Source organism: Scedosporium apiospermum (assembly GCF_000732125.1).
Source record: "Scedosporium apiospermum strain IHEM 14462 chromosome Unknown SEQ_SAPIO_0143, whole genome shotgun sequence".
Classification (NCBI taxonomy): domain Eukaryota; kingdom Fungi; phylum Ascomycota; class Sordariomycetes; order Microascales; family Microascaceae; genus Scedosporium; species Scedosporium apiospermum.
Window position 1 is genome coordinate 628,465 of NW_015971844.1, and position 19,985 is coordinate 648,449.

A 19,985-nucleotide genomic window follows, 5' to 3' on the forward strand; every position below is an offset into this window, starting at 1 on the left:
ATATAATACCATTTCCAGGCATTTACGCTCGTATCCCTGACAGATCAGGAACAAGTAAAAGGCTTTCCGACGGTGCCAAGTTTATAGGCATCAACAATGCTCTGGACTGTAGTGTAGGTGCCAGTAATGGTGATGAATGCGCCCAGAACGATCGTAAAAATATGGAAATAGCAGATGGCAGCCTTGGCCCTGCTTGTTCCACGCTTCTCCCAGTCCATGTACAGGCCCATAAACGCAGGAATAATTAACTAGGTCAATATTGGTCAGCCAGAAGTTCCAGATGGTGGGCTTGATGGGGTTAGAGGGACTTACGCAAGTCGGAGCGCAACAAAGCGAGCCGATAAGACCGATGAGGTAGCTGAAGAATGGGACAGCAGCGGCGATGATAAACGCAAGAGCGCCAATACTGAGAGTTGAGCCCCTAGAAGATATCTTCTGTTAGCAATCGCGGGTAAATCTGAAGGATGGGTATTAGGAAATACGCACAGCCAGACTGTCCAGTGACTAAGACTGTGATCCTGGAGATGTTCGGAATTGCGGAGAATGCGGACCAGCAACTACGTGGCCTGTTAGCTCAGAGCTCGGGGTGTGAAGGAGTAGAAGAAGATGAACTTACAAATTTGGCCGCAAGATGAACCCACAAGGTGGAAGTCATAATGAAACCAGGGATGGAAATGCCGTAAGCAACCTTCTCGAGGAGTCCACCAGCACTACCCAGCGACGGACTGGCAACATATTGACCACAGTAACTTGATACAGGTCAGACCTTCAATCACTCGCTGGGAAATTCAGAGTTGTCTAAACTTACATATAGACAACCAGCGCGAAGGAGACATAGCAGGAAGCTAGGAATGCCTGAGATGTGAAAAGGGCTTTGGTGAAGGACTTGGGAGTCTTCATCTCCGCGATCACGGGCATGAAGGTCGGGGTAGAGCCGTAGCCAGCTAGAAAATGGAATCAATATCCATGCTGGGGATGAATAGTCCGGAATGAAAGTAGAGAATTTACCAAAGAGGTTGATGGCAGCGACAAACCCTGGAATGAAAGTCGGCGAACCAACAGCCACGACCTCCATGTTGAACGGACCCTCCTGTGGAGCGGCGGCAGGCCGGTCTACCTGGGTGACACCGACACTAAGAGCGTATATGTCAGTGATAAGGGGGTATCTCACGTGGAACGCTAAAGCTTACACGACTATGAAGACAGCTGTGAAGATGGAAGCAAATCCGATCCAAGTTAAGATGGCGAGTTTGCCCAGGGTCCGGATGCTAGCAACCAAGATAGTACAGATGGCAGCAACTAGGGTCCAAACAACGGTGCAAACATGACGGGTGGATAGTACTTGAAAGCCCTGGGAGAGTCCAATGAAACCAGAACCAGACGCCAGACTGTTGGCGAATTAATACTCTGTTGCGGTTCCGAAAATCAGGACGGGGAGGCACGTACATCCAAGTGAGGAGAAAGAGCGCGCTGGCAAGCTCACGGGCAATCGGGCCACCCACGAGACCAGCAGCATCGGCGATATTGTGGACACCGGGATACCTCATTCGGAAGGCGTACATTATGTAGGCATAATCTGGTGACGATCAGAATCCGGGTAGGGGCAGACGATTCGCTGGGACACTTACAAGTTGTCAGGGCGCCCCAACAGACGAGAAGAATCACTCCAGGTCCATATCCGATAATGCTAAATGCCGACGGAATAGCTAATACACCGGTGGCAAAGCAGAGCTTCATGAGAATGATTGCGGTGCGGATCCTACTCCGCACATAGGAAGTCGTTAGTCTCGTGACAAGGTGCGGGTGGCAGAATGAAACCTACCATCCCAAGGCGCGGTACTCGGCCTGTTGGAAGACCTCGCCGACCCCCTCCGTTATATCAGTTTTGGAGCTGTCATCATGCATAGGAGGTGCGATCTTTTCAGATGCTTGCTGGATGGAATATGTTCGGGAGGATGGCATGGTGGGTAACGATCTTCCTGTTGCTCTAATGTCTCGAAGAGGCCTTTTCTTTCCCTTCTCTAGAGAATCGAGGCACCAAAGAATGCGATATGACTGGAATGTGCAGGTAGAGGAACTCGAAGGATTATAACCACCCCAGCCGGGGATGACTTTGAGGCGATAGAAATGCCGGATGTAAGGATCAATTGATATGTCTGGAAATGGGAACAGGCATTTAAGACCAAAAAGGGAAGAAGGCCATGCTGCTGGCGATAACCCTGCTCCCGCCGGGTACCGAGATGGCGGATTGAATCTGGGGATTGGCCAGTCTACATCCTCCCTCGTCGACCAACCTGGGGTATGTCGGATCCCTTGAAGCGCTAGCGAAATTCCGTCGCTCGCTGATTTCCGCGTCGCTCTTTTTCCCCAAAGTTGTAGGACCATGGCTCCGGGATCGAACGAATTACTGCTTGGTGGATAGCACTAGTAGATACGCTTCTTGGGCACGGAGATAACGCTAATCCCAAGATAGGCTAACGCGATAAGGATTCAAGTTGTCTTTGATTTCCCCACAGCTTATGGCCGGGTTCCTAGGAAGATATGATTCTCACAGACAAAACGGCCCCTGCTCTCATGGGCTTGAAAGAGCTCGTCGATGTTTCCACCTCATAACCAACAGTGACGGAGTCGAACTCCCAAATCGGACTAGTCTCACGCAACGCCAGGAGCAGGAGGTAGGATATTCGCGCGAGTCCGGCGCTAGCGGATTCCCGACTTGCGTTGCCTGCGTTGAAAGTTAGCATATAACGTGCTTGAATCCCGATTAGGTGGTCCGTCATCTTAAGATAAGTGATGATGGTAGGAGAAGTGCTCTACAGCACGGAAATAAAATTTTTGTAGCCTGAGATATCAAGAATGGTTCGGAGGAGAAGGTGTGAAGAAATATTGTATGTCTATCTAACTACGCTGCTCCTAAAGATGGCACACGCGTGCCGATCACTCCTTGCTAACTGCCCGGAAGATGAATTCGACGCCACCAATCGTCACACTCTGACCCACGGCCCAGCTGTTGTTCTTAGACTCAATAGCTTCAATTGCTTGATATGCACTTGGAAGTCCAGTGATTCCGGAGTTGAATGTGATCTTCCAAACGCCTGCCTGGCGATCTTCCCGCCGGGCGGAGAATGCCTCGGTTGTCTTTTGGATGGCGAGGAAGATGCATCCCACCTTTCCAATGAAAGTTGTCCGGTCGCTACTCTCCAGAATCCAAGAAAGTTCCTCGGGCGACTTATCCGTGATGTCTCTCCATACCTCTTCGTAATCGGTAGGGACATTGTTTAAATGCGGAGCTGGGGTAGTGCCGACCTCGAGATTGTCTCCATTAGGTAGTTTCACAAAATGGGCATCATCGGGGACAGTAAGATCAAGAGAGTCGATGATGTGGGTCCAGCGGAATGTTGCTTCAAGTCCGGCTTGGTTAATGGGCAATCTCGAATCTCGACATGGGCGTTGGAAGCCGAACTTACGGGGCACTTCCTTCAGAACGATCCTCTCTCCCGCTCGGCTCCATTGAATGGCCCCAGTATCCTTTGTGACGCGTAGATCGACGAAGTAGCCTCCCACGTTAAGAGCCACGGTATCCGTATCCTCGAACGCCGGATCCGGAAGCCAGCGGAGACTGATGCGGCGGACGGCTTGGGACGGCATGACGTTCTGTGTCGGATCGATTTTCGATTTTCGGGGTTTTCTAGATACAGCTCAAAAGTGAGGTTCAGTTGAATATCTCACGCGAGCATAATATAGACGGTCATCCCAAGCAACATACCACAATCTACCCACCCAGCCATGCCGTCCAGAGGCCCGAGTCTTCGCTTTGTCTCACTAGCGTCGCCTTGAGGGCCATTACTCGAGTTCGGCCACCCTTACCATATCCAGTAGCTATGCATATTGCCCCGCAAGTGGGGTAGCTTTACAAGTGGCGTTGAACTAAATTAGGCCACGGAAATCCGCGAGCAGGGTCCAAACGGTCCCATTATATGTTTGCCTTTTGCCGTCCTTGCGGTCCTAGATGTTCGCCCGAATGGAGGCAATAGTCGGAAACACCAAGTCCGTATTCTCTACCAATAAATTCTTATCTTCCGTGGCGAACTATTTCCTCCATCAAGCACATATTCCTCCAAAGCAATCATGGACACGTTCAGTGTGGTCGGAGCATCAATTGACCAGCTCCAAGCAGCTCTCACGTCGGGTGCCCTCACAAGCGTAGAACTCGTTGCTCTCTACCTTCGTCGGGTGGCTCGATATGACTGTCAGGGACTGGAACTCAACGCCATTCCCGTTTTGAATGAGCATGTGTTCGATGAGGCTGCCGCCTCAGACGATTGGAGAGCTGCTGGGAAGCCAGTCCGCCGCCTCGAGGGGATTCCCTACACAGTCAAGGATAGCTATAAAGTCAAAGGCATGACGGTCGCTAGCGGGTCTCCGGCATTCAGGCATCTGATTGCGAATGAGGACGCCTTTACTGTCTCCGCAATTCGAGCCGAGGGCGGCGTGCTCATGGGCCGTACCAACATGCCGCCGATGGCGTACGGGGGTATGCAGAGGGGTGTCTACGGGCGGGCCGAAAGTCCATATAACCCGAAATATCTTTCTGCCGCCTGGTCATCTGGATCCTCGAACGGCTCTGCAGTTTCAACTGCTGCCTCAATGGCAGCTTTCGGAATGGCGGAGGAGACGGTTTCGTCCGGTCGATCTCCAGCGTCAAACAACTCACTCGTTGCTTACACGCCGGCAAGAGGCCTGATTTCCATCCGTGGAAACTGGCCTCTGTACCCTACGTGCGATGTCGTCGTGCCGCACACTAGATCGATGGATGACCTGCTCCGGGTCCCCGAAGTCATTACTGCTAAAGACACTTCAACGGTCGGCGACTTCTGGAGGGATCAGCCTTTTGTCAAGTTGCCCGAGCCCTGGGGAACCGCAGCCGCCAACCCGGGATTCTTCCGAGATATCTCCAAGTACACATCCCTTGCCGGTTGGCGCATTGCAGTTCCTGAAATGTACATTGGCGGGCCTACGCCCAACGGCGCCACGCCGGCCTTCACGAGCGATGAAGTTGTGCAACTCTGGCAGAGTGCACGGAAGGAACTGGAGGCCCTGGGAGCTGAAGTCATTCTCGTTCCCGATTTCCCGGCGGTCACGGCGTATGAAAATCGCGATTTATTGCCCGAGGGAGCAGCGCGCCTGCCGGAGAATTGGCCCTGGTACGAAAGAGGTCCCATTGTTGCACACGGCTGGGAAATATTCCTGCGCAATAATGCGGATCAGAACATGTCAAGCCTGTCAGCCGTGGACGAATTCAGCATCTTTCCACATTCAATGCGCACGCCCGTTGAGCTGAAGCACTTGCCTGTGTCGAACTCCATACACTGGGGTAAGCTCGATGGGTATGTTTGGGAAACCCCCGATATTTACAAGACGAAGAATCTCGAGCACGCCCTCATGGCACTCGAGACGATGCGCAAGGAACTTTTCGACGACTATCTAAAGAAGCACAATTGTGACTTGTTCGTCTTCCCCTGCCAAGGAGATGTGGCAAGAGAGGACTCAGATGTGAACCCAGAGTCAGCCGAGCACGCGTGGAAGAACGGAGTCTGGTATAGTCACGGAAACAGAGCTCTCCGCCACCTAGGAATTCCGTCCGTCACGGTTCCAATGGGTATTATTCCTGGAAAGCAGATGCCGGTAGGGCTGACCTTTGCTGGTCGCGCCTATGATGATCTAAACCTTTTACGGTGCGCAAATGCCTATGAGAAGAAGACTCAAATGCGTTTTGAGCCGCCCTTTACGCCTGCTTTGGAATCGGATGTCATTAGCATAGAAGCCGGGGCTTTGGGCAAACCCAAATCAAGGAGACCGATTCTGAATGTTGAAATTGAGACAACGACATCCGACGTCCCCGGAATCCTGGCACTCAGCATCAAAGGAAGTATGGAGGCGACCGAAGCAGATTCTGGGGTTATTGCCCCAATCTTGGCAATCTTCGCGAATGGGGAAAATGTGCCATCCGAGGAGATTACCATTAACAGGCGGGATACGGAACCAATTTTCGACTTCAAGGTTACGGTCTCGGTAGCTCAGTCGACGAAGAGAGACAGTCGACAGACAACCATGGTACCTGTCGCTAGGGACAAGACCATGATAGTTGTATTAGCAAGGACTGCTGAATACGGATATCCTGCTGGGTTTCTACGGCTTATTTAAATTATTTAGGTTTAATTAGCTTTAGAGCAACCTGGACGGGTATAGATAGTTTACAGCGAGCGTCACTTTATATCTTATAGGGTCATTTAAATAGTCCTTAGGAGGTTTATTCATTTAATTACTAAGTTTAGGAGAGACTATAACTAGCGACAGTATTAGCTTAGAAAGGCTAGGTTACTGGTGACATTGCTTGATAGAGGTCGGCCCTAGCTTGGATTGGTCTAAGTCTCTACCTTTGTAACGGGTTGAACCCCGGAATACGAGTGCCGGCGATGCCGGCACCCAGCAAACCCCAGCCCGATGGCGTTCCGACCGGTCTCCGAACCGCGCGCCGCTGGCGCGTCGCGCTGCCCCTGTAAAATCTCTGCCCATCGTCACCACGGCGACGCCCCGGCGTCCCTACTGCGATATAGCTCGATTATCCGCCCCTTTCCTTTCCTTCCTTTCTTCTCTTTTTCCTTCTCTAGTTATTTTATAATAGACATTTCTCGGCCCTACGTTGTAGCCAATACAGCGCGACAAGCCCGTAACAACCTTTACATCAAGTCTCTTTTTGCAATCTCTACAGCAGTGTTCTCACTCTTCCAATATAGGTTATCTGCTTCCATTAATGAAAAGACTATGATAGGCTGCTTATGAGAAAAGACCACCGACTGCCTACTTTTTATATAAATATAGCTTTCAGAGACACTAGAAAGGTTAGAAAAATTTTATAGATAGATATATATCCTAAATTTAAATAGAAATTTATAATGGTTATTTGGGTATTGTTCCCTTAGGTATTTAGTTAACGAAAGACAGCTAAGTAGCAGTATAATAGGTTCTAAAACTGGGTTCAGGACTGGTCCTCACATAGACATTTTTTTTTACACTTTGTGGGCATAGTAACAATAGCCAGGGTGACCTAAAAATGTGACCCCCTTGCTCACCTTGCTCGCCCCTGCGCAGGCCGAGGTGGAAACTGCTCAGTTCCGAAGAAAGAACTGGCAATCCCCGAAGATCGAGTTGGGGATGTGTATATGCTGATATTGGTTCCGTCCAGTTACCGTGCTCCCTTGCTGGGCTCTATCTCCACGTCCTGGGACGAACAGCCTGAATGCATCTGTTGCTTACTCACCTAGGAGCTCGCCCTAAAGGGCCTCCCGGCCATGCGAGAAAATTATCGTGGAAGGCTTATGGGAAAAGGGGACCCAAGTTCAACTCCGCCCAGGAATCCAAATAAACAGAGCTTCTATAGTTATGACGTTGATCTAGAGTAAATTTATCGAATACTCTATTTCCAAAAACTCCGGCCTTCTTTCATCGCCATATAGATAGAATATATATGCCGGACGCTTCCTTTCAAGGAAGATGCAGCAGACAATTCCTCCTCACGCAAGTATCTGTACCACGTCCCCATTTACTACTCCAATACCGCCGCGTCAACGTCATCGATAATCTGCACCTTAATGCTACCCTTGGTAACATCAGAGCACAAGTTCATCGCACAGTCGGCCTGTTCAAGGGTAAACCTATGGGTCACCAGCTTCTTGAGGTCCAAGATTCCGCCACTGAGGCAAGCGATGCCCGCAGGCCAAGTGTCTCGGTACCGGTTTATGAAGCGGAGGTCAATCTAGAAAAAGTCAGCGTGATTCTGATTTCGATGGGTTTTATCGGTGTGGACCCGTACCTCTGCTAGGGAAATGTGCATAAAGGGCAGGTTATTCATTATGGCCCGGCCAACACCGATAACACAAACTACACCACCTCGACGAACAGCGTACGCCGAGGTGCACACACTGCTCTCGATACCAGTACACTCAAGAACAGCTGGAGGAGCCTGATACTCGTTATTCTCCGCACCAAACAGCTTCCTTATTTCCTGGGCGTTGCTTTGAGCGTCTATCTTTGTGTTCACTTGATATGTAATGGCGCTCGGGACAAAATCTTTCGCGAAAGCGAGCCGTTTCGGCTCAACGTCAGTTATAACGATCGGGTGGGCCCCTGAAGCGCGCGCAGCAGCGAGAGCGATGAGGCCGATGGGACCTGCTCCGCAAACTAAAACACCCTTCCCAAGGCTAAGTCCTGTGGTCTTAATACCGTGGAGAACGACACTGAGGGGCTCGAGAAGTGCGGCTTCCTCGAAGGTAATATTGTCGGGAATCCTGCGAGTATAACGTTAGAAAGGTGTCCTGTGACAGGATATTGGATAAAAGACGTCTCGTACTTGTATAGCCACTTCGCGGGATGCACCTTGTACCGCTGCAGAGTTCCCTGATAAGGATAGACTCCAGCAAACTGCACATCTTCGCAGAGGTTGTACCTGCCCTCCTGGCAGAGGAAGCAGTTATTGCATGGCACGCCGGGTTCTACCGCGACTCTGTCACCTTATTTTTTGAACTGTTAACCTTCGAGCGACCGTGAATCCAATACTGCAAAGGCACGTCCTTACCAACTTTCAAGTTCTCGACCCCCTCGCCGCATTTCAAAACTACCCCGGACGCCTCATGGCCAAGAATACAGTCGCCCTCGACAACAAGGGATCCAATGCATCCGGTCTTCCAGAAATGAATATCGGAGCTGTCAAAATCAGTACGATGCGCCGCAAATCTGCGAAATCGTCTTCGAGATCAAGCGACACTCACCCGCAGATTCCAGTCGCCTTTATGTGAAGGAGAACCTCTCCAGGACCGGCGCTGCGAACAGGCGCATCAACGATCTTTATTCGATGGTCGGCCGTTACTTGGAGTGAAGGATTAGGATGACTGGTTGGGAGGTAACCGTTGCGGCTGTCCGTCTCTGGGACTGAGATGGTTGTTACCATTGTGATGGGAATGTGATGGAGGGTATTGGAAGGAGAAGAGGACTACTGCAATAAGAATAGGCAGCTCTGTCGGTTACGTTCAAAAGCGTCAACTAGATCATGTCCGGCCAGTTGGACCAGCGATTGCCAAAATGGCAAGCATGAGCGGTTCTCGGTCTCATTGAAAGCACTTTTGCTGGGCGCCAAGAGTGGAGCTGATCGATGGACTTTGGTGAATGCCGAGTGCTTAGACTTGCCTAATTGGGAACCTTATCAGACTCCCGTAATTAGGCTCGGATGGGAATAGTGCGCTCCCATTATTACGACTAGCGAATGTGCGAAGGGGAGAATCCACCTATGCACTTGAACGGCGAAAGCGGTCTCGGGGTCCTCCGGCCGACAGAAGAAAACGAATTCACGCAATTATCAAAATGCTTCGTCCAATCGATTGCCCCTGGTCGAGGGGCCATGGTTGAGCCCCGTATGTATTATCTCTCCACACTCAACGACAAGTAGCTTCTTGTCTCGGTTTTTCCTTTGATCTTGCTACACTGCCATCCTTTTTGTGTGTCGTGTTACTACAGATCCTACTTTATTTTCACAATCTGGAAATGGCTCCTGGTGATACCGTAGAAGAAGCTGCCCTGGCCGACGGCGTCACGAAGTCGACATGCGTGGACTTGAGGCAACGTGTCAAGGACGAGAAAGCCTCCCACGATCTGGTTCTCAAGACGTTCCGTCTGTTAATCGCTGATCTCTGTCAACAGTATAATGGCGGACATCCTGGGTGAGTAACACCGTGAACATCCGGAGCGAATCGCGATACTGAGACATTATGTGTAGAGGTGCGATTGGAATGGCGGCAATCGGTGTTGCGCTGTGGAAATATGTGATGCGATATGCCCCTCATTCTCCCGACTTTTTCAACCGCGACCGGTTTGTGCTCTCCAACGGCCACACTTGTCTCTTCCAGTACGCCTTCCTCCATCTCACGGGATATAAGGCCATGACCTTTGAGCAACTCAAATCCTATCATTCGGACCGATACGACGCACTTTGCCCGGGCCATCCCGAGATCGAACACGAAGGTATCGAGGTCACTACAGGGCCTCTCGGCCAGGGAGTCGCTAACTCTGTTGGGCTTGCTTTGGCTACGAAGCACCTCGGTGCGACTTACAACAGGCCCGGTTTTGAGGGTCTTGTGTCCAACCATACCTGGTGCATGGTCGGCGATGCTTGTCTACAAGAGGGCGTCGCGCTTGAAGCCATTTCCCTTGCTGGGCACTTTAGGTTGAACAACCTCACTATAATCTACGATAACAACCAAATTACGTGCGACGGTACCGTTGATGTGAGAGAGACCATGCGAAACCTGGCTTTTCAGTCAACAGTTGATTAACAAGTTCTTGAGACAGCTCACAAACACGGAAAACGTTAATGAAAAGATGCAAGCCTGTGGTTGGAACGTCATTGACATCGAGGACGGCTGCTTCGACGTCACCGGGATTGTCGACGCTCTCTTGGCGGCAAAGAAGGCCGATAAACCCACCTTCATCAACGTAAAGACAGTTATTGGCGTCGGTAGCAAAGCCGCCGGGACTGCTGATGCACACGGGGCGGCCTTTGGCGCTGCCGATGTTGCTAGCATGAAACGCGCCTACAATTTTGACCCCGAGCTGCATTTCGTCATTGGTGACGAGGTTAGGCAGTTCTTCGCTGGTATTCCTGCTCGTGGTGAGGCCTACGTCGAGGAATGGAACAGTCTTGTAGCTAGGTATGAGCAGGCTTACCCCGAGCTCGGGGCTAAATTTCGTGACCGAGTGACGGGGAAGCTCCCTCCTCGGTGGAAGGAGCTTGTTCCCGCTCCTGGAACGTTCCCTACCGCCCCAACGGCCAGTCGTGCTGCTTCCGGTTTGGTATTAAACCCTATTGCCAAAGAGCTTGAAAACTTCATGGTGGGGACTGCTGATCTATCTCCGTCGGTCCATATGATTTGGCCTGGCAAGGTTGACTTCCAGCACGTAAGTCAGCTCCATTTCAACCGCAACAGAGATTTGACAGGGATTTTTAACATTTTTCCTTCAGCCCGATCTCAAGACTGGCTGCGGAATCAACGGAAACTATACTGGACGATATATACACTATGGTATCCGGGAGCATGCCATGTGCGCCATTGCTAACGGCCTCGCAGCTTACTCTCCCAGCACAATCATCCCCGTCACTTCATCCTTCTTCATGTTCTATCTCTATGCGGCACCGGCCGTCCGCATGGGTACGTGTACATTCCCATTGTCTTGCCTTTGCACGCGGGCGCTAATATCTAGTCATAGGCGCCCTTCAACGTCTCAAGGTGATTCACGCCGCGACTCATGACTCCATCGGTCTCGGGGAGGACGGCCCCACCCACCAGCCGATTGAGCTGGCCACTCTCTACCGCGCCATGCCTAATATACTGTATATACGGCCCGGAGATAGTGAAGAAACCGCTGGTGCCTGGATCGCCGCTATCGAAGCAGAAGGGATGCCCGCCATCGTTTCCACCAGCCGCCACAAGCTCCCTCAACTTGCGCAGACGAAGCGTGAGGGTGTCCTCAGGGGCGCATATATTCTTCAGGAAAACGAAAAGGCTGTCCTCACTCTCATCGGCGTAGGTGCCGAGTTATGTCAAGCCGTCGGTGTCTCGGACAAGCTCCGGGAGCAGGGTATCGAGACTCGCGTCGTCAGTTTCCCTTCATGGAGGTTGTTCGAGATACAGCCCCTCGAATACAAGCGTGAGGTGCTTCGCCGCAGCCAGATTCCCGCCGTAGTTATCGAGCCGTATGCCGCTACTGGCTGGGAGCGCTACGCGGATGCGGGTATTTCTATGAAGACTTTTGGTCATAGTCTGCCCGGACCGGCTGCTTACAAGTACTTTGGATTTGACGTGGACTCTCTTGCCAGGAAAGTAACGGGCTATCTTCAGAAACTCAAGCAGGATGAGCTGCTTAAGCATGAGTTTGTTGAGCTATGAAGAGGTGGAGAGCTTTATACTGGTATAAGAATTTTATAGTTTAGATTCCTAGCGCTTTGATGGATAGATAATAAGCATTGAATAGAGCGGTATATATACGGACTAGCTTCCCCGCTAGTATCCCTGCTGTCCACGTGGATTCTCCCGGCCGGAAATTTAATAGGTCATCAATGATCCCTCTAAAATCTCGACTCCGCTATTACCTCGATATTACCGGACAAGGTCATTTATGCCTGCAGAAGTCATAATCCGGAGTTCTGCTTTCTCTTTCGGGCCTCGCTCGGGCCGCCCGCAACATGACATCACCTCCAGAGAATGATCTTCCCACTGGGAATGGCTTTGAAGGGGAGCAGTCCTATTATCTGCTGACGCCTTGGCAGTCCGGGGTAACTGCTCCTGCAGTCGGCAATACCATTTCCCCGACGGGCCTGTCTCTTGACGGGTCGTCTCCGTCGATGACATGGAGGCCCGACGAGTTCACACTGAACCAGGGGTATCAGGAGTACCGAGAGGAGTTGCGCAGTCTGATTTTCCATACTGCGCAATCTACCGGGCCTACCCGCCAGGGTAGTCCAGTCGATGATGAGCCTCAGGATCCTGATCTTCGAGCCTACCTCGACGAGGAGCACCGTCGTGAGACAGCCGGTATCTTGGCTACGGAGGGGCGAATAAAGTATCTTCGAAACTACGTTGACCAAGTCGCTCCGTGGGTATACATTATCTCACCACCAAAATATTCTTTCTCTGTCAACAAAGAAATATTAACTTGACTCAATAATTGTAGCTTGACATGTTTGACAGCGATCGTGCCTTCGGGACGCAAATTACTTCTCTTGCGCGATCATCCCCCGCCCTTCTTTATGCAGTGCTAGCCTTTTCAGCGCGGCAAATGGAGCGAAAGGAGGGTCGAAAGAATTCGTTCGACAGCCTCGAGCTATATCAAGAAGCCATCCGTCTCCTTGCACCGCTGCTGGAAGGCCGAGATGCCCAGGTCATTCCCATTTGCACCATCCTATGTTGTCTTGAGATGATGTCAGCGAGCGCGCAGGATTGGCGAAAGCACCTTGAAGGGTGTGCCGCCCTCTTCAGCACCTTTGGTGTGCACGGCTTCAGCGGTGGGTTATTACAGGCAGTATTCTGGTGCTATGCCCGCATGGGTCAGTTTGTTCCCATTGTTCATCCCGTTCTGCGTGTCTACCATACGGACAGTCTAACTAAGCGATCAGATCTCTGTGGTGCCCTCATCTCTGATGGCACAGAGTCTACTCTCCTTCCCCCTTCCCAGTGGCTTGCACACACTCCAAGCTCTGACACTGTTTCGGCCTCGCGCACCCTATTTAGCGGTTCCCCACACCCAGATATGCACGCAAATTACTCGGTATATCTCTGCGCGCGTGTCTGCGAGCTCCTTTCCGATCGGACGAAGTGCCTCGAGCTCGGCGAGAATAATGGATGCTCGGGAGCGGTGTTTGAGGAACGCTGGGTCTCTCTCTGGGAAGAGCTACAGACATGGTTGTCCGATAGACCTCCGGATTTTGTGCCAATCAAGACAGTCGAGACGAGCCCCTTTCCGGAGATTCTATACTCGAGATGGTCAGCTATCTCCTCTAATCAGCTGCATCACACAGCGTGCATCATCATGCTAGATATGATGCCAAAGCCTCTGCGTGTACGGACGAGTCTCGGGACTGCGGGGTCGGCTCTCTGGCATGTTAAGCGGGTGTGCGGCATCTCCTGGACGAATCCCCACCATGGGTGCTTGAACAACGCTATTCAACCTCTATGGGTGGCAGGGAGACTTCTCACTCACAAGTCAGAACATGCTATGCTCGTGAAACTGATATGGAACATTGAGGCTTTGACGGGGTGGGGAACGTGTTGGCGCATAGCGGATTTGGAAGAAGTTTGGGGTTACAGAGTCAAGAAGAGCAGTTTTTCAATTCCGCATTTTTGAGAAACAGCAAGCGGATTGGTATTTTGCTTTTTACAATCAGGGTTTCCCATTATACGCAAATTCAATGAAAAACCTTAGTTTTAAATATACGCGGGGTATCTAGTCTACGCGAATCTTCATAGGCCCCATTCCTCCCTCAGTGATGTCCAATAGTGATTGATATTCCATCCAGTGATGCGTCCAACCTCCCTCAGTCTTGATAAGACGAGCTGATGCTGAGTAGAATGAGTCATTCTCCTGGCCGCAGTCACAAACGACGCTAAGAGGCTCGGGTCCCAGCTTCCCCGACAGTCGTTTGCCAGAGATATACCGCAAATTCTTCGTGCATGCCAGAGAGAGGACATAGAGGTCGACGCTTTGTAGTTACCGACTTTGAATGTTCGAGGCCTGTTGCTTAGCAGGAGGAGCATGGCCGTGTGGTATAGCTGATTTGAGAGCAACGCAGCGCCCGTGGTGAAGAGAACAGTCGGGAAAGCATCGCTTTCACCGTCGACCTCCACCATCGGTTTGAATTCCTCCGGTCTATTGCCATACCAAGAGCCCAGCTCCTCGACGAGTGTGGACCATTGGCTAAGTAGGCCGTCAGAATGGCCTGTGGTACTCTCTACTCCGCCGTGAATTAAGTTGACGACCCTGCCGCATAGGACGAGTGCCTGGGCTGTATAGTGGAAAACGCGAGCAGCCAGCTCAGACCTTTGCCCAAAATCCAAAGGCATCCGAAGCAGGAGACTTAACGGCTGTTCATTCGATAGAGAGTGACTCAAATCTGTAAAACCCATGAGCCCACTGTCAAATATATTGGTTCACAATAGCTAGATAACGAACCGAATCGCAGCATAAGATAGTAAAGAGGCGTCGTCATTGGATGACTGTCATAAGGGATGATGGATTGGTTGAAGAGGTCAACAATATGATCTAGTGGTTGGCGCGTTGCAGCGCCGAGTTCTCTTTGGAGCACATTTCTGCACAAGGCGAGAACACTGCATAATAAGTTTGTAGAAACGTCTTGGTCGGAAACGTGTGGCATAATGGATTGCAATCGGGAAACGAGGCTAGTTCGAACACTCTCTTCGGTGCCCGTGTCGAACCGATTCGAGGACACAACCGTGAATGTGAGGAGAGAGTACAGGATAGCGTTGGACGCGGACGCAAAACATGGGGCTACCACTCCAAATGCCTGACCAAGGTCGCATATGTCAAGCTGTGGGAAACTAGTTAGCCTGGCAAGAAACGTCATTCGTAAGGAGTAGACGACCAGCATACCCATGGGCAAATCTCATAACGGTAATACCGGAGAATCTCGAGAATTCGTGTATCTGAGACAAGAGCCGGGCCAGCACCAGCGACTGACCGTTCAGTGGACTCATCAATGAAAGGCGTGTTCTCAGAGTGTGGCGTGTTTCCTTGGAATTCGAAATGGTCCAAGGCTAATTTTCGACTGTTGGCCCTATTGTGTTTGGACAACACATGAGCCGTTAAAGGACTAAAGGGGCCTATAGATGGCGCCCTTGCTGCCGAGCTAGCCTGGCTCTGGGGAGGTCCTGGTCCACGTGGGCTGAACGGAGCTATGGGTGCGTTTCCCTCTCCACCTGGAGATCCAAGTTCTGTTCCCAAGGACAAGAGCGCATCCAAGGCAATCTCGTATCCACTAGCTGTAGGTGGATGTTCCGCTGGCCTAGAGGCAGCGGGCTGCGGAGATCCCGGGGCTCTCTCTTGGTCTTGCGGTGGCTCAAGTCGGGTCAGAGATGTGCGGTCAGAGGGCAAGCGCGCCAGAGGAGGACTCAACACTGCTGGAGAGTCGGTAGGAGATCTGTCATCGGAGATGGAGCGGGCACTGCTTGAGGTGACTGAATTATCTCGAGTGCGAAGTGATCTCTGTGTCCCGACTGACAGTGACAGATCGTCGCTAATGAACTATCATCACCTGCAGTCAGAAGACCCCCCTTTTAGGACATTTGGCTGAATCATGACGGGTTTTGCTTTACCTGGACTTTCCGGTAGCTCGGTGTAGGCACTTCAGCCTCCTTCCCTTCTCCAGCAGTCACAGAGGTGAATGCATTCTTCTGCAGAAAGGACAGTCGCGTGCCATATTGGCACTCGAAGCCCCCTGCAATACATCGTTGGCATCTAGGCTTGCCTTCGTCGCCTGCTCGACAACGGATTAGCAACCATTGAAGGTATTACGATTCAGACCTTTCTTCCTCCTTATCTCGATAAGACTTACATTTTCGTCGTCGAACTCGGCATTTTAAGCAGCCGGTGCGAACCCTTGTTGGCGGCCGGGAGGCCATCCTGGTGGATCAGTCACCACCATATCTGGGAAACGGAGATAGAGGAGTGCGGTTCGGCTTGCCAGCATTGGACAAAGTTACAGGAGCCCCAACAAACCCACGATGGGACGAAACAAAAAGCCGAGGCATAACATCTGTGGGGTCATAGAGCAAACCATGACGAGAAGCTGGGTCTACACTAGTCCGGACTAGGCAGGTCGTCGCATCACCATCTCGAAGCGAGGGGAACCCCCTAGCCTTGGCAAAACCTCGGAAAAGCCACTTCCCAACTTTCATGCGCATATCCCGATTTAGGAATTTTAACCACCGCTAGCCTGCCTTAGCCATCTTGAAGAGAAGCTGGGGTTGTCGCTAAGGTTTGGTTGTGGTTTTGTAAAAGTGCCCATAGCTATATATGCACTGAGTAATGTTCTAGTGCCAAAGAGACCCTCTTCAGAGATTTCTTCTTGACATCAAACCAACCCGATCAGCTTTCTGACTTGCACCTTCATACCACAATCGCCGCTTCTCCAAACACGGTGTATACCGCGGACGTTCGCAATGGCCTCCCTCTCTAAGACCGTCACTCTTGCCTCTGGAGAGGAAATGCCTCTCGTTGGTTTCGGCCTGTGGAAGGTTCCCAAGGAGACAGCAGCCGAAACTGTTTATAATGCCATCAAAGTCGGCTACCGGCTCTTCGACGGAGCTTACGACTACCAGAACGAGAAGGAGGCTGGCGAGGGCATCCGCCGAGCTATCGATGAGGGCCTTGTGAAGCGAGAGGATATCTTCATCACTACCAAGCTCTGGAACAACTACCACCGCAGGGAGCATGCCATCGACATGGTGAAGAAGCAAAACGAGACTTGGGGCCTTGGCTATATTGATCTTCTCCTCATCCACTTCCCCTGTGCCCTAAAATATATCGACCCTAGTGTTCGCAAGTACCCTGTAAGTTATCTTTTCCTATAAATTACTTATTCTTAGGTTAGCATTAGAGCTTGAAGCTGTAGTTAGCTCATATATACACACAGCTAATTGTAGATAAACAGGCGTGGTGGATGGATGATAACGGCACTGTCGAAGAGGATAAGGTTCCTATCCGTGAAACCTGGGAATCCCTTGAGCAGCTTGTTGATGAGGGTGTTGCTAAGAGTGTTGGCGTTAGCAATTTCCAAGCCCAGTCTCTCTATGATATTATAAGCTATGCACGACACCCTATCTCCTCCCTCCAGATTGAGCATCACCCTTATCTCGTTCAGCCTGGCCTTATCGATATGGCCCAACTTCATAAGATTGTTGTTACAGCCTACTCTTCCTTTGGCCCTCAGTCTTTCCTTGAGCTTCCTGAGGCATTTTCTAAGAAGGCTAAAAATATTTCTGCTTTATTTGACGATAATACCATCAAGTCACTTGCTGCTAAGTATAATGTTACTACTTCGCAAGTGCTCCTCCGATGGGCTACTCAGCGTGATATTGCTGTTATTCCGAAGTCGAATAACAAGGATAGACTGAAGCAGAATCTCGACATCTTCGGTTTTGATATGACTGCTGACGAGCTCCAGTCTATCAGCAACCTTGACAGGGGTCTTCGTTTTAACGACCCTGGCTTTTATCTTCCCAACCACCCACTCCATATCTTTGCTTAAGTTGGGGACTTCGGCTTTGGATTTATTATTGACGAAGGGGATAGCATAATTGGATTGTATGTAGATATAAAATGGTTAGATATGAATAGACGGTTCCCCTTTATGAGTCAATGAGCCATCTACTTTCCCGGACTTTTCAATATATGCCCGACAAATAATAATAAAAAAAAAAAAAAAGCCGACACGGACAGCACAAGAACTCGGTCCAGACTCGGCGCGCGTACAATCTCCGATCAGGACAATACGGGCCTATGGATCTGAACATGAATGACGTTCCTTGATACGAGGAGATGCCATGCCACCTGACGACTTGGATAGGCATTTTGGGCGACATGGATGGCAGATCAGATCCCCCCAAAGTCCTGAAGAAGTGGTACTCGGAGGATATTCAGATCGGGCCTTTCAGTTGGACCTACTCTGATCATAAATAAATTCCTCGTTGCAAGCAACACGTCTAATTCTTTACTTCGGATCCAAGACGGATTAGATTGGACAGAAGGGTAGATGCGTATGCACTGAAGCTTGTTCTATTATATATATGCCGGAACTTCTTTCGCATTAATTTGTCTTGACAGTCGAGCGGGTACTACGACACCATTCTGAGTGTCCCCCGATCAATTCAAAGCTCAGGATTAATCGGTTGAATCAAGATTCTCCGATAGCTGGTCAGGGAAGGCGTTCCGTTGTCGGTAACCTCGAGAATCAAATGCAGCAACAATCCTTTCTTCAGAGGGATGTTTTCTCTCACGACTATACAAGACTTGCTTGCTGGGGGAATAGTTACCTCGGCTTTGTCGCCCTGTTCACCGACCGGCTTGATCTCCAGGTCGGAAACTTCCCATCCGTGATACGACTGTGTGGCGCTCGGTTCATGGTACTGGAACCACTTGAACGACAGCGTGTCGCCATCCGGATCGTACGATTCCGAAGCATCAAGGATGATGGTTGAGCCAGCATCGGCTTCGATTGAAATGGGTCTACTACCAACATCACCGTTCACATTAATGACCGGATGGTGGTTGGTTTTGCCAAAGTCCGGAGTCAGAGTCCATTGGATACGGGCAGCAAAGTCATCCTGGAAAGCATTCCTCCACCTCCAGATGGTGGCCTTGTTAGTTGAGTGCTTCCGTCCATCCTTCCCAATCACGGTGTCTCTCGTATCGGCTAAATGCCCTCGATTCGAAAGCCCCTTGCTACTAACATTTACTGGAAGATAGCGACCGCCCCACGACCCGTAAGATGGCTCCTCCGGGACGCCGAGCCCGTTCTGGACGAGGTAGAGGAAGGTAGGTGTGTCCCCCTCAATAATATACTCGAAATTTGGATATTCGGTTCCAAGCGGTCCGAGCTGCACATTTTCTTTGACCCATTCGTGAGTAACTTTAGACTTGTCCGGTCCGCCCTCGTCCACATCGGCCGAGATACCGAGCCATGTGGCATTGCCGTATTGGTTCCACCCATGGACCGAGCAGATGTAGAAAATTCCCGGCCACTGCTGTCGGATCCAGCCGCCACAGTCATCTTGGTCCGAGATGGCGTAAACACGGAGCTTGGAGCGAAGAGCCTCGGCATCAGGGCGGTCTCGGATTCGATAGAGGACTTGAGCAAGGACATTGATGCCGCCCCAGACGAGGACCCAGAGGGGTCCGGGATCGGATGATGTGAGGCGCTCTAGCAGAAGCTCACCACCTTCGCTAAGAGGGATGTCATCTCCGACTGCCTCCATACCGTAGACCTGTAGTGATTGAGACGTCAACTCGGGAACGACGAGGCGCCGGATGAAGCCCCTACTCACCGGAGGCCCTGACTTGATGAGCGACCTTATCTCCGGGCCAGAAGGGTAAGGGAAGTCCGGGTGGACATGCGAGTTGAGATTCTCAACGACCTTTTCGTAGCCACTGATAATCTGGTGGAGAGACTCGGGCGCCACCTTATCCCTTAGCCAGGTTGACGTGACAGCAACCACTCCCTCCGTTCGGAACTGATTGGCATATGTCAGATAGCGACAGAAGGACTCCGCGTCGTCCGGTTCGTTGGTTATGTCCGTCAAAATGAAGACGCGGGGTCTGGAGGGGAATGGGACGAGAGAATCCCGCCGATGAGTGTTGGAGCCCAT

General features: G+C 51.1%; 5 protein-coding genes and 3 pseudogenes across 5 annotated transcripts; 4 read left to right on the forward strand and 4 right to left on the reverse strand.

Moving 5' to 3' along the window:
• Nucleotides 1-44: 44 nt before the first annotated feature.
• SAPIO_CDS9472 (uncharacterized protein) lies at nt 45-1,962 on the reverse strand (the record flags this gene model as incomplete). Its single annotated transcript, XM_016790858.1, has 10 exons — nt 45-248; nt 313-421; nt 487-557; nt 617-725; nt 809-944; nt 1,009-1,133; nt 1,191-1,388; nt 1,447-1,576; nt 1,629-1,759; nt 1,823-1,962. 10 exons carry the CDS (start codon nt 1,960-1,962, stop codon nt 45-47), a joined length of 1,353 nt encoding a protein of 450 aa, XP_016639368.1.
• A 975-nt stretch (nt 1,963-2,937) lies between these two features.
• On the reverse strand, nt 2,938-3,648 carry SAPIO_CDS9473 (annotated as a pseudogene; the record flags this gene model as incomplete).
• Nucleotides 3,649-4,128: 480 nt separating this feature from the next.
• SAPIO_CDS9474 lies at nt 4,129-6,204 on the forward strand (annotated as a pseudogene; the record flags this gene model as incomplete).
• Nucleotides 6,205-7,606: 1,402 nt separating this feature from the next.
• Nucleotides 7,607-9,007, reverse strand: SAPIO_CDS9475 (L-arabinitol 4-dehydrogenase; the record flags this gene model as incomplete). Its single annotated transcript, XM_016790859.1, has 5 exons — nt 7,607-7,816; nt 7,874-8,348; nt 8,411-8,570; nt 8,636-8,763; nt 8,829-9,007. 5 exons carry the CDS (start codon nt 9,005-9,007, stop codon nt 7,607-7,609), a joined length of 1,152 nt encoding a protein of 383 aa, XP_016639369.1.
• Nucleotides 9,008-9,597: 590 nt separating this feature from the next.
• On the forward strand, nt 9,598-11,996 carry SAPIO_CDS9476 (Dihydroxyacetone synthase; the record flags this gene model as incomplete). Its single annotated transcript, XM_016790860.1, has 5 exons — nt 9,598-9,773; nt 9,830-10,337; nt 10,402-11,007; nt 11,072-11,258; nt 11,317-11,996. The coding sequence occupies 5 exons, from the start codon at nt 9,598-9,600 to the stop codon at nt 11,994-11,996; spliced, it is 2,157 nt and encodes a 718-aa protein (XP_016639370.1).
• Nucleotides 11,997-12,292: 296 nt separating this feature from the next.
• Nucleotides 12,293-13,950, forward strand: SAPIO_CDS9477 (C6 zinc finger domain-containing protein; the record flags this gene model as incomplete). The annotated part of the gene is made up of 2 exons (XM_016790861.1): nt 12,293-12,706; nt 12,781-13,950. 2 exons carry the CDS (start codon nt 12,293-12,295, stop codon nt 13,948-13,950), a joined length of 1,584 nt encoding a protein of 527 aa, XP_016639371.1.
• Nucleotides 13,951-16,781: 2,831 nt separating this feature from the next.
• On the forward strand, nt 16,782-17,869 carry SAPIO_CDS9478 (putative NAD(P)H-dependent D-xylose reductase xyl1; the record flags this gene model as incomplete). Its single annotated transcript, XM_016790862.1, has 2 exons — nt 16,782-17,171; nt 17,273-17,869. 2 exons carry the CDS (start codon nt 16,782-16,784, stop codon nt 17,867-17,869), a joined length of 987 nt encoding a protein of 328 aa, XP_016639372.1.
• Nucleotides 17,870-18,488: 619 nt separating this feature from the next.
• SAPIO_CDS9479 lies at nt 18,489-19,985 on the reverse strand (annotated as a pseudogene; the record flags this gene model as incomplete).